Source organism: Canis lupus, chromosome 16 (genome assembly GCF_011100685.1).
Source record: "Canis lupus familiaris isolate Mischka breed German Shepherd chromosome 16, alternate assembly UU_Cfam_GSD_1.0, whole genome shotgun sequence".
Lineage (NCBI taxonomy): Eukaryota > Metazoa > Chordata > Mammalia > Carnivora > Canidae > Canis > Canis lupus.
The window spans coordinates 8,373,227-8,386,300 of record NC_049237.1 but is presented as its reverse complement, the minus strand read 5'-3'; the positions used below and the strand labels follow the sequence as shown (position 1 = coordinate 8,386,300).

Here is a 13,074-nt window from a genome sequence, read left to right as displayed (position 1 = left end):
CTTTTATGAAGGGAAAGAAATCTGTTCAAACAAGTGAAATGAGAAAAATATCATGCTAATTTCCAGTCAGTGTCTCAATTGCAAAACTCATTTGCAAATGAAGAGTTTTTCCTGAATCTATAAAGGTGAAACACTGCCCTCAAACATTTGCAGCCATGTCTGGTTAGACAACCACAGGGTCTATGGGCCATAAGCAGCAATACCACTCCTTCAACTCACTGAAAGGAGCTCACAGTTCTCCTAAGGAACAAGAGATTGGTTGTGCTGGCCTCAGGTTTCTCTTCGCCCATAACAGTAAGACGTGTTGAATAGAAAGGATAGCTTTTCCTCACCGATTTCTTCTGGTGACACCAGGAGCCCAAAGAAGATGATGATCCCACCAGCAAACTGCACAGCCGCTGTCACCAGAAAGGCATACTGGAGGAGAGAGGAGAGAGGAGCTTCTTACACGTCCGCGATATTGGTTAGAGCACATTGACTAGAAGCACATGTGGGGAAGGGAGGGGACTAAGAAGGAATGAGCATGAGTGCTTAGTCCATGCCAGGCTCAGAACTTGAGTTTCACTTGTCTTTTCCACGCATTTTCCCCACAAGGCTCAGAGAGGACAGGTCAAGTCTCAGGGACACTGAATGGTATACCACTACAGTTGTGAAATCACGACTGGCTCCCAAAGCCTCATTCTCTGCACCACAGATCCTCCCACAAGAGACAGTATCTGGGCAGCCCAGGTGGCTCAGCGGTTTAGCTCCGCCGTCAGTCCAGGGCATGATCCTGGAGACCTGGGATCAAGTCCCACGTCGGGCTCCCTGAATGGAGCCTGCTTCCCCCTCTGCCTGTGTCTCTGCCTCTCTCTCTCTCCCTCTGTCTCTCATGAATAAATAAATAAAATCTTTAAAAAGAGAGAGAGAGAGAGACAGTATCTATCTGCCCTCAAAAATATTCTATCCAGTGAAGAAGATTAAATAATACACCAAACAATAGTACAAGGCACCAAGCAGGCGAATAAAGGAGAAGACCCAGTCCTAATTAAGAAACACATATAGAAAAAAAAAAAAAAAAAGAAACACATATAGAAAGAAATAGCAATGATGTCAGCAGAGCAATACCATGTCTTAAGGAAGAGCTGAAAAGGCAACTGGTGGTCAATCCCAGCATGACCTAAGCAAAGGGACAGGGTGGGAATGAGAGAGAAAGCCTCCTGCATGGTCAAAGTGGAGGGCCTCTGCTAAGGGGCAGCAGGAAATAAAACTGCTAGGAAAAATGAGAGATCAAGATGAAAGAACCTCAAAAGCCAGACAACATTAGCTGAATTATTTTTAGTAGAGAATGGAGCCTGATGTGGACAGGTGGTCTACATTTCTGGGAAAGACAGTGACAAAATGAGTGTTTCCAGAAATCAAATCAGCATGCGGGCTGAACCAAAATTTCCATCTGAGCCAATTGGCACAATTCAGATGAGAAGCCAGGAAGCCTAGAATAAAGGTGACCAAGAACAGAGAAAGGATTTCCTTCCCATTGAGCCTTACTCAACCAAAATTCTTCTGAGACCAAACACTTGGTAAACTATTTAAAGATTTATCTACGTTTTAAAAGAGCGACTTCCCTATTTAGGTTTTAGAATAACACTTTCATATGATCCAAGCAACAAAAAGTTGATGGGTAGTAAAAGCTCTCCCTCCTACTTGTCTCATCCTTTTTCTCGTCCTACTTCTTCTCTCATCCCATTTTACCAGCATATAACCATTGTTGTTATTTGATTTCTACTCCCCAAGAGACTGTTTTAGAAACATACAGGCCAATACAAATCTATACTCTGATTCTTACTCCCTACAGAAATGGCATCATTCAGTACACACTGTTCCACACCCTGGCTTTCTTCACCTAAAAACCATTGAGAACTTTCCCTATCAGGACCCTGAGAGCTTCCAAATTCCACTTCAAAGTTGTGCCACCTTCCTCACACATGTGTCATACTGTATCTCCCTTTTGGTTCACATTTGTTATCAATTTTTTGCTCTTACAAACAATGTTGAAATAACCACATAGATACATCACTTTGTACATGTGGAAGTATATTCATCTGTTGGGATTAAGTCCTGTGGGTGGAACAGCTGGGACAGAGCAGGTGTAATTTTGATAGTTTCAGAGTGACTCCAAGAGGGGTCAGTGCTTGTTTGTTCACATCCTTATAAACACAAAATGCTATCAAAATTTATAGATTCTTACCAATGTAAGTATACAGCACAGTTTCTTTCTTGTCTTTTTCTTTATTTTTTACAGTGTAGTTTTATTTTTTATTTATTTTTTTTTTTTACAGTGTAGTTTTAACTCACATTTGTCCACCAACTAACACCTAAGCTCCATAAGAGCAGAGATTTTTCTTTTCTGGCCAGTGCTCTATTCTCTACTGCCTAGGGGCACTTAGAGAACTGTGATACATATTTACTAAATGAATAGGTAAGTTACAAATGAAGTGGAATATACTTCATATATTTCAAAGCCATATCTATTCCTTTTTCATGAACTACACATTCAAATCCCTTACCTTTCTTTCTATATATTGTTGGTCTTCTTATTAATTTGCGTGTACTCTTTATATATGAGGGAGATTAGCTCTTGATCTGTAACATGAGTTACAGATACTTTTTTCCCGATTGATTATACTGTCTTCAGACTTGGGCATTTTTCCCATGAATAACTTCTGTGTTTGAATTTATCAAACGTTTGTCCTTTTTTAACATAAGCCTTGTCCGACCAAACACAGCCCTACATAGTTTTAGATTGCTATGCTTCCAAAGACAAAACATATTATATATACTCAAGAAAGAACTAGAAGGACATACCTACCTCATAACCGTATTGCAGAACAGAAGAAGCTAGGCATGCTCCCAAAATATTGCCCACTGAAGCACAGGCACTCCAGAGACCAAATACAACTCCTCGTCTAAGACAGAGAACAGTGAAAAACAAAAAACAACAGAATCAGAAGGAATTCAGGTGCAGTTCAAATACAAAATACAACTCCTCGTCTAAGACAGAGAACAGTGAAAAACAAAAAACAACAGAATCAGAAGGAATTCAGGTGCAGTTCAAATACAAAATACAAATACAAAACAGTGAAAGTTCACATTCCAAAGAATAAACATTCTATATTAAAATTTTTTTTAAAGTAAACTCAAATGACAAAATATCAGGTTACTTTAAGATATTAAACTAAACCTCAATTTCGGGCACATCACAAGACACTGTTAAGAGAATTTTAAAAGTAAGCCACAGACTAGGAAGAAATATTTGCATATTGCTTATCTAATAAAAGTCTCACATTTGGAATATAAAGAACTCTCAAAATTCAGTAATACATGGGGTGCCTGAGTGTCTCAGTCAGTTAAGCAACTGCCTTCAGCTCAGGTCATGCTCCCGGGGTCTGGGGATCAAGCCCCACGTTGGGCTCCCTGCTCAGCGGGGGGGCCTGCTTCTCCTTTTCCTTCCTGCTTCTGCTCTCTCTTGCTATCTCTGTCTCATTCTCTCAAACAAATGAATAAAATCTTAAAAAAAAAAAAAAAGAGCCCTCAATAATACAAAAACAAGCATTCCAGGGGCCCCAGCTGGCTCAGTAGGTGGAGCATGCAACACTTGATCTCTAGGTTGTAAGTTCAAGCCTCATGTCGGGTGTAGAGATTCCTTTACAGAAATTTTTAAATCTTAAAAAAAAAAAAAATCCGATATAATGTTAAAGAGTGTGAATCTACAACCATCTCAAAAGTTTTTGAAAAAGAGGCTTCATGCACACAAAAACATGATGCAAATAAGCACATAAAAAGATATTCAACAACAACAAAAAAAGATATTCAACATCATCAGACATTAGAGAAATGCAAATTAAAACTGATGATGTATCACTATCACTACATACCTATGAGGATAACTTGAAGTGAAAAAGACCACACATACGTGTTGTGTTGGCAAGAATACATAGCAGCTAGAACCCTTACATTCTGCTGATGGGAATGTAAAATGGTAAAACCACTTTGGAAGAGACCATTGGTTTCTTAAAAAGATAAATACACATCTACCATATGATCCAGCCATTCTACTTTGACATATTCATCCAAGGAAAATGAAAGCACTTGTTCATACAAAGATTTGTACAGAAACTGTTCACAGGAGCTTTATTTGTAATGACCAAAAACTGATGACAACCCAAATGTTCACCAACAGGTGAAAAGATAAATTGTGATACCATAGATTACTACTCAACTATAAAAAAGGACGAATTGCAGGATCCCTGGGTGGCACAGCGGTTTGGCGCCTGCCTTTGGCCCAGGGCGCGATCCTGGAGACCCAGGATCGAATCCCACATCGGGCTCCCGGTGCATGGAGCCTGCTTCTCCCTCTGCCTGTGTCTCTGCCTCTCTCTCTCTCTCTCTGTGTGACTATCATAAATAAATAAAAATAAAAATAAAAATAAAAAGGACGAATTGGGACAACTGGGTGGACGATTAGGCGTCTGCCTTCGGCTCAGGGTGTAATCCCAGGGCCTGGGATCGAGTCCTGCATCGGGCTACCTGGGAGGAGCCTGCTTCTCCCTCTGCCTGTGTTCCTGCCTCTCTCTCTCTGCATCTCTCATGAATAAATAAATAAAAAACATTTTAAATAAATAAAAAATAAAAAGGGATGAATACTAGATCTCAGAATAATCATACTGAATGAAAGCAGACAAGAAACAGTGTATACTGTATGATTCTATTTATGTAAGATTTTAGAAAATTCAAACTAATCTAAACTGACAGAAAACAGATGAACAGTTGCCTGGAAATGGCAATGGGAGGGAGGGGGAAGGGAGCAGGAGGGGTGGAGGAGAGGAATCACCAAAGGGCATGAGGAAACTTAGGGGTGATGGAGATGTCTACATTTTCTTAACTGTGATGGTGGTTTTCAGGGTGTATGCAGGCTGAAACTCATCAAATGATACATCTTAAATGCGCGCAGTTCATTACATACCTTAATAAAGCCATTAAAAAAAGAGAGAGGAAAAAAAGGATGAGTAAATAATCTAGTAGAAGGAAAACTAGCTATTACAATAGTCCTGGAGAAAAATGATTAGCTCTGAACATAGGCAATGGCAGTAGGGCTGGTGAAAGAAAGAGAAGCTAATTTTTTTTTTAAGATTTTAAGTAAAATCTTTACTTAAATCTTTACAAGCCCCAACATGGGGCTTGAACTCACAACCTTGAGATCAAGAGTCACACGCTTTTCTGACTGAGCCAGCCAGGCGCCCCTCTATTAATAACATACTGTGTTAGGTCTAGATTTTTTAGCTCCTTAAACATTTTTATAACCTCATGGAGACAGGAGTCTGAGAAACCAACAGGAAGACAACCCAGTAAAGTGAAAAAAGTTTAAAAGTCCTAGCTCTGCCACTTCCAGCTGTGCAATCTCAAGCCAGTCACAGCTCAGGCTCATTGGAACATGTTCTGCTCCTCAAAGCACTGAGCGCAGTGCTACATGCGAAAGGGCTTGGTGCTACACGAGAGTACATGTTAATGTTGTTAATGTTACCTAGTCTACACCTGCTTTTAAAAACTATGACCCTGGGTGCGCCTGGCCCGCTCAGTCAGTGAAGTGTGAGACTCCTGATCTTGGGGTTGTGAGTGTGAACCCTACACTAGGCATAGAGATGACTTACAAATAAAATCCTTTAAAAAAATAAAAATAAAAACTATGACCCTGATAAAGGGGCATGATTCATCCAAGATTAACAGGTTTCTAAGCAATGTCTTCAACCTATCCCTTAATTCCCTGGGGCCCCAATTTTGTCTACTTGGAAAACCATTTGGACTAGATAATCTGTGTTTTCCCCAGGGCTCAAATGCCTGCCCTCTTTCTCTAAAATACATAAAACCTAGCAAGAGGGTGCTGGGGAAAGAGTCAGAAGGTCAGGCTCTGAATAACACTGGCAGACCAAAAACATGATTTGATTTGATTTTTTTTCTTTTTTCAGTTTTATTTATTTATTTGTTTGTTTGAGAGAAAGAGAGAGCAGGGCACATGCAGGCAGAGCAGCAGAGGGAGCAGCAGAGATAGAGGAAGAAGCAGGCTCCCTGCTGGGCGTGGAGCCAAACACAGAGCTCAATCCCAGGACCCTGGGATCAAAGGCAGATGCTTAACCAACTAAGCCACCCAGGGGGGCCCAAAGACACGATTTTAGAAGAAACTAGTTGAGGGGCACCTGGTGGCTCAGTCGGCTGAGCAACTCTTGATTTTGGCTCAAATCCTGATCTTGACGTCCTGGTATTGAGCCCCATGTCTGGTTCCATGCTCAGCAGCGAGTCTGCTTGTCCCTCTCCCTCTCCTTCTGCTTCTCCCCACTCTCACGCTATCTCTCTGGCATATAAATTAGTAAAATCTGTTTAAAAAAAAAAAAGTGCCAAAGTGATTATCCTTGAGTGATACGATTTCAAATGCTTTTACCTTTATTTCTCTTTGTTCATTTATATTATCTGGTTTGTCCACAAAAAAACAAGAAGCCTTTATATAATTTTCAAAATCACAAATGAAAAAAATTACTTTAAAAATCTTAATAAAGGAACAGACGGGATCCCTGGGTGGCGCAGCGGTTTGGCGCCTGCCTTTGGCCCAGGGCGTGATCCTGGAGACTCGGGATCGAATCCCACATCGGGCTCCCGGTGCATGGAGCCTGCTTCTCCCTCTGCCTGTGTCTCTGTCTCTCTCTCTCTCTCTGTGACTATCATAAATAAATAAAAAAAAAAAAAAAAAATTAAAAAAAAAAAAAAAAAAGGAACAGACGCCTGGGTGGCTCAGCGGTTGAGCGTCTGCCTTTGGCTCAGGGCGTGATCCTGGAGTCCCAGGATCAAGTCCCACATCGGGCTCCTCACACATAAGCTCACACACAGGGAGCCTGCTTCTCCCTCTGCCTATGTCTCTGCCTCTCTCTCTCTGTCTCTCATGAATAAATAAATAAAATCTTAAAAAAAAGAAAACCTTGATAAATATAAACAGCACATGAGCAGATAGCATCACCTACTCCAAAAAAAACCTAAAGTATCACATGGGAACAAGCACCTCTTAAAATCAATTGTTAAACCAGTAACACTACAGTTAGAGTTCAATAGAAACCACAGCACACTGAAGTACAATTAGAGTATGCTCATTAAGTCGTACTTATTCTACCCATACGACATTTCATGGGTGAACTTTCATGATGTTACAGATCATTAGCCAGCAGGCATCATGACTCCCAATGTGAAAACCTAGGAGGCTGGAAACCTGAGGGAAGCCAGGCAGAGCATGCACTGATCACTCAGTGGGTGGATAATGTCTGTTTCATACACTGGTCTATGGTAAAAGAGTAAACAGATAAAAAAGACCGAACCATAGATGAGATAAATGTGTATCTCACAATATATATTTACCCAGGACAAATTAAAGAAATCCAAATTAATAATACTCTTGAAATCAGAATGTCACCAAAAATGGCAAATAGCAAAGCCAAATCTTTGAGAATCTCGACTTATTTTCCATCCTATAAATGAAGTACGGCTCTTCTTCCTGGCAGCCCAGAAGATGCTGTAGCGGGTTCCACTCTCATGCCGTGGCCTGTATCACACATAAACTCACATATGATCTGACAACTACTTGAAGGTTTGGGGAAAAGATGTCCAATTTGAGCTTTCAAGCCCCAAAGTTTGGCATTCTTCATCTGTAACGTATTAGAGTCTTTGTTACGTGATCTTATTTATTCATGAGAACATACAGAGAGAGGCAGAGACATAGGCAGAGGGAGAAACAGACTCCCTGTGGGGAGCCTGATGCGGGACTCAATCCCAGGACCTCAGGATCATGACCTGAGCCAAAGGCAAATGCTTAACCACTAAGCCACCCAGGCATCCTTGTTATGTGATCTTAGGCAAGTCCCATAGATAATTTTTGACCTCAATTTCTTCATCTTTAATGTAAGAAGATAAAATTAGACCACTGAGTCTCAAACAAAGGGAAGGGAAGGCAAAACCCACAGGAAGACACATGACAGGATGCTACATGACTTATGTTCTGTTAAGGGAAGATTTTTGAGATGTACTGCCTTAGCCACACTCAAAATCTGACCATGACCAGCAGAGTATTAAGAATGTGCCTAGGGATCCCCAGGTGGCTCACCGGTTTAGCGCCTGCCTTCAGCCCAGGGCGTGATCTTGGGGTCCCGGGATCGAGTCCCACATCGAGCTCTCTGCATGGAGCCTGCTTCTCCCTCTGCCTGTGTCTCTGCCCCCCCCCCCGCCCCCCTGTATCTCTCATGAAAAAATAAAAACTTAAAAAAAAAAAAAAAGGAATGTGCCTCACTGGGGCACCTGGGTGGCCCAGTCAGTTAAGCTTGACTCTTGATTTCATCTCAGGTCATGATCTCAAGGTGGTGAGATTGAGCCCCACATCAGGCTCCATGTTGGATGTGGAGCCTGCTTAAGATTCTCTCTCTCTGGGTGGCTCAGCGGTTTAGAGCCTGCTTCTCCCTCTGCCTGTGTCTCTGCCTCTCTCTCTCTCGGTCTCTCATGAATAAATAAAAATCTTAAAAAAAAAAAAAAAAAAAAAGATTCTCTCTCTCCTCCCCCAGCTCACATGCACTCTCTCTCTAAAAAAAAAAAAAGTAAATAAAAATAAATAAGAACATGCATCACCGGCCTACACCCTTCAAGTCCACACCTTTTCCAATACTCTCCAAAGTGAAGCTTTTTCTCAACTTTCTAAAATAGAAGAGGTGGGTAGTGTTGAAAAGATGGAGTTAACTGATGACAAGTCTGAATCATCTGATATTAAAACCATTTCAAAGGGGGAAGCCCGAGTGGCTCAGAGGTTTAGTGCTGCCTTCAGCCCAGGGCGTGATCCTAGAGACCTGGGATCGAGTCCCACGTCGGGCTCCCTGCATGGAGCCTGCTTCTCTCTCTGCCTGTGTCTCTGCCTCTCTGTGTGTGTGTCTCTCATCAATAAATAAAATCTTTAAAAAAACCAAAACACTTAAAGGGACACCTGGGTGGCTCAGCAGTTGAGGCCTTTGCCTCCTGAATTCCAGGATCGAGTCCCACATCGGGCTCCCTGCATGGAGCCTGCTTCTCCTCCCTCTGCCTATTTCTCTGCCTCTCTCTGTGTCTCTCTTGAAAAAATAAATAAAATCTTTTTTTTAATAAATAAATAAATAAATAAATAAATAAATAAATAAATAAATAAGTAATAAAACCACTTAAAAAGAGAAATCAAAGAGGAAGAGAGTGGCATACCCAGCTTTTCCAAACCAGTTGCCCATAACAGCAACCACACAGGGCCAACCAGTAGACTGGAGCAGGCCATTTACAATCCACAGGCAGCAGTAGAGTCCCTTGTTGTAGAAATGCAGCCATTCTGTGACAGTGCCAAAGACAAACACCTAGGATACGAAGGGAAGAAAAAGGAACATGTGACATCCACAGACACTTTTAGGACACTAAAATGCCAACCACAATGACGTCTGTGCATGAAGAAACATGCCCAAAGGTGTAGGGCCAAAGAGACATGTGCCGACTTTTCAGATGCTCCTACTCTGAGCATAAGGTGAATAAGACAAGACCCAAGTGCCACCACTGAGCAGGGATGTCAATCAACACAAAGTTCATTAATGATTACACCCATTTGACTTGTATTTTTAGCTCTAAGAAGTTAAATGCTCATTGTTCAACTTCATTAGACAACTCTTGCTGTTATCTCGTCCTCAGACCCGTGTGTGTGTAGAGGACTACTATGGGGGCTGATTGAAGTCGTGTATGTAAATTCAGTCAGGGCAGTGCCCCACACACTGTGGGGACCAGGAAGCGCCAGCTATGATCATTCCTGCAGCTGCCGAGACAACCGGTGTAACCTGTGATCTGCTCAAGAATTCAGAAGCATTCATCAAGTCACCACTGTGGGGGGGTGGCATTTTGCTCAAGTGGACATTTTATCGGTAGTCGAAGTTACTTTTGGAATATTTTGCATGGGTTAGAAATAGTATGTACCAGGGATCCCTGGGTGGCTCAACAGTTTAGCACCTGCCTTTGGCCCAGGGCGCAATCCTGGGGTCCCGGGATTGAGTCCCATGTCGGGCTCCCTGCATGGAGCCTCCTTCTCCCTCTGCCTGTGTCTCTGCCTCTCTCTCTCTCTCTCATAAATAAATAAATAAAATATTTTTTAAAAATATAGTATGTACCATACTGTATGATTCCATTCTGGAATCAGCACAACTATTAGGAGGACAGAAAAATGGTCAGTGATTGATAGAGGCTGGGGGAGGGGGGAGGAGGAGCAGTGGTTACAGAACTATACTCCTTTGTCAAAACTCAGAACTACACACCAAGAAGGGTGAGTTTATGCACATACTTCAATTTTTCAAAAAATGTGAAAAAAAAAAGCAAAGCAAAAACGTATAGAGGTTTTAAAACAATATGTATAGGGGCGCCTGAGTGGCTCAGTCAGTTAAGCATCTGCCTTCGGCTCAGATCATGATCCCAGGGTCCTGGGATGGGCTCCCTGCTCAGTGGGAAACCTGCTTCTCCTTCTCCCTCAGCCTGCCACTCCCCCTGCTTGTGCTGAATCTATCAAATGAATAAAATCTTAAAAACAAATAAACAAACAAACAAAAAAAGATTAAAGCAATGCGTATATATGTGTAGGTAAGAGGGCTGTAAATGTAAGTAAAGTGCTTCAATCTCTCAAATGGCAGATACTGGAAAACAATAATAAAACTGGGACTAGCTGAATGCCATGCTTTCATTCAACCAACAAAAACTCCTCACTAGGACCTAGGAAACAAAAAAAGATGCATCAAATGTGGATCTGGCCCTCTCTAGTATTTAATTATCCAGGGCATTTTTTCCACATGCCTCACACACAGAAACCCACATAACCTTCCCTACCAACCTGGGGGGAGGCATTCAAACAAGGAGGATGAAGCACACAGCAATCATCCCAGGAAATGGCAAGTGAGGAACTGACACGCAGGGAGTCCAGGTCTAAGAAACCTGTGACCTCCACCACCATGCCACTGACTCCTAGGGAAAACAAGAGTGATACAGAAATCAGTGGACTAAGTAGTCAACGATGTCAGTGCCTTCAAAGACATACAGGCGGGGGAGCACAGAAGAGGAAATGATTACTTTCAGGAATGAATGAGGTCAGTAAAGGAAGACATCGTGAAAGAAGTGCCATTTGACCAATAACTTGCTGGCGACATTGAGCTAGACTATGGAGAGCTGAAAAGAGAGCCATTCAAGGCAGGAAAGGCAAAAACAAACAGAGTGAGGCAGAAAGGCACAGGGTATGTTGGGACCATGGAAAACAGTTTGGCCAGAGCCAACTGGTAAAGCATAGAGACAGACGGGACTGTCAAGGCAGGACACAACCCAGTTCTCAAGAGCACCGAATGCCATGCTATTTATGCTTGGCTTCTGTGTTCAATTCAGGCAGCATGTATACTATTTATGCATGGCTTTGGTGGTGACTGAATCACAAAAGGGACATGATCCAAATCTCACTTTAAAAAGATTCCCCTATGGGGATCCCTGGGTGGCACAGCGGTTTGGCGCCTGCCTTTGGCCCAGGGCGCGATCCTGGAGACCCGGGATCGAATCCCACGTCAGGCTCCCGGTGCATGGAGCCTGCTTCTCCCTCTGCCTGTGTCTCTGCCTCTCTCTCTCTCTCTCTGAGTGTGACTATCGTAAATAAATAAATTAAAAAAAAAAAAAAAAAAAAAAAGATTCCCCTATGAGCAGCCTGGGTGGCTCAACGGTTTAGCACCACCTTCGGCCCAGGGCGTGATCCTAGAAACCCGGGATCAAGTCCCACGTTGGGCTCCCTGCATGGAGCCTGCTTCTCCCTCTGCTTGTGTCTCTGTCTCTCTCTCTCTCTGTGTCTCTCATGAATAAGTCAATAAAATCTTTTATAAATTTTTTTAAAATTAAATAAATAAATAAATATAAAAAGATTCCCCTAACTGAAAAGGCACACGAGGTATTAAAAAATTGAATATTGATTTTACTTTTCTATTCTACATATAGAAATGGGCAGGAGGAGTACTTGGATTCTAAAATACCCAACCAAGATGATGATGATGATGATGATGATGATGATGATAAAAATAATACCTTTCAACTTACCACTAGTGCAGAAGAGCACATGCCAAAAGATAGAACCCATCGTAAATTAAGCCGATCTCCAACAATTCCACTGATGAAAAGGCCCTAAAAATAAAGCATTTTATTTCACAGCTCTGAATAACACAGCCTGAAAAAGGGAAGATGCGTTGCAAACCAAGTGAGGGAAATAAAACACTGACATGACTCAAAATTAAACTTCATTCTTATGCCCAGACTAGCTGTCTCAGTTTCAAAAATGTTTCATAAAATGACAGTGCACTTCTGCACATTATACTGTAAACAAACTCACGCACCAAAATACTGTAATCTAGGCTAAACTTTGAGTCTACCAAAAGCAAATCCCCCTCACTGTCTAAAAGGAGCCTGGAAAAGCAAAAATCAAAACAAATAAAACCAAGAATATTAATTAATAAAACAAGCCCACAAATATATTTCATTTTCTAGAACAGATTAACTTAAAAATCAGTTATCTGGGACACCTGGGTAGCTCAGTGGTTGGGCATCTGCCTTTGGGTCAGGGTGTGATCCCAAGATCCGGAATCAAGTCCTACATCGGGCTCCCTGCATGGACCCTGCTTCTCCCTCTGCCTGTGACTCTGCCTCTATCTCTCTCTCCCTCTGTGTCTCTCATGAATAAATAAATAAAATCTTAAAAAAAAAAAAAAAAAGATCAGTTATCTGCACTCCCAGGGGGGCTGCCCTTAGTTAGCCATTTGCATCCTGAGTCAAGATGTGTTACAACATGTCCTGTACCACAGAAGTTTCTGGGGCACAGGCACTGCCTATTTAATCTGACCCTTGGGTTTCATGACCTCACAAGGCAGGGAGAGTAAGGACACAAAGACAGTAATTAGTTGAAGAACGGTACAAATGTTCTGCCTTCTGCTCTCCTCTTAGTGG

The 13,074-nt window shown here is 42.0% G+C and overlaps 1 protein-coding gene across 3 annotated transcripts in view; it reads right to left on the bottom strand.

Annotated features, from left to right (window-relative positions):
- SLC37A3 (solute carrier family 37 member 3) overlaps positions 1–13,074 on the bottom strand; it is a 50,985-nt gene that overhangs the window by 15,707 nt on the left and 22,204 nt on the right. For 2 of the 3 annotated variants that reach the window (XM_038559406.1, XM_038559407.1), the window contains exons 5-8: positions 12,175–12,258; positions 9,289–9,434; positions 2,849–2,945; positions 333–417 (exon numbers count right to left, since the gene is read on the bottom strand). In XM_038559406.1, the coding sequence (XP_038415334.1) occupies positions 333–417; positions 2,849–2,945; positions 9,289–9,434; positions 12,175–12,258 (412 nt within the window). Of the gene's footprint in view, positions 1–332; positions 418–2,848; positions 2,946–9,288; positions 9,435–10,939; positions 11,071–12,174; positions 12,259–13,074 lie in introns of all 3 variants that reach the window. The other variant, XM_038559408.1, reaches the window with a different exon arrangement.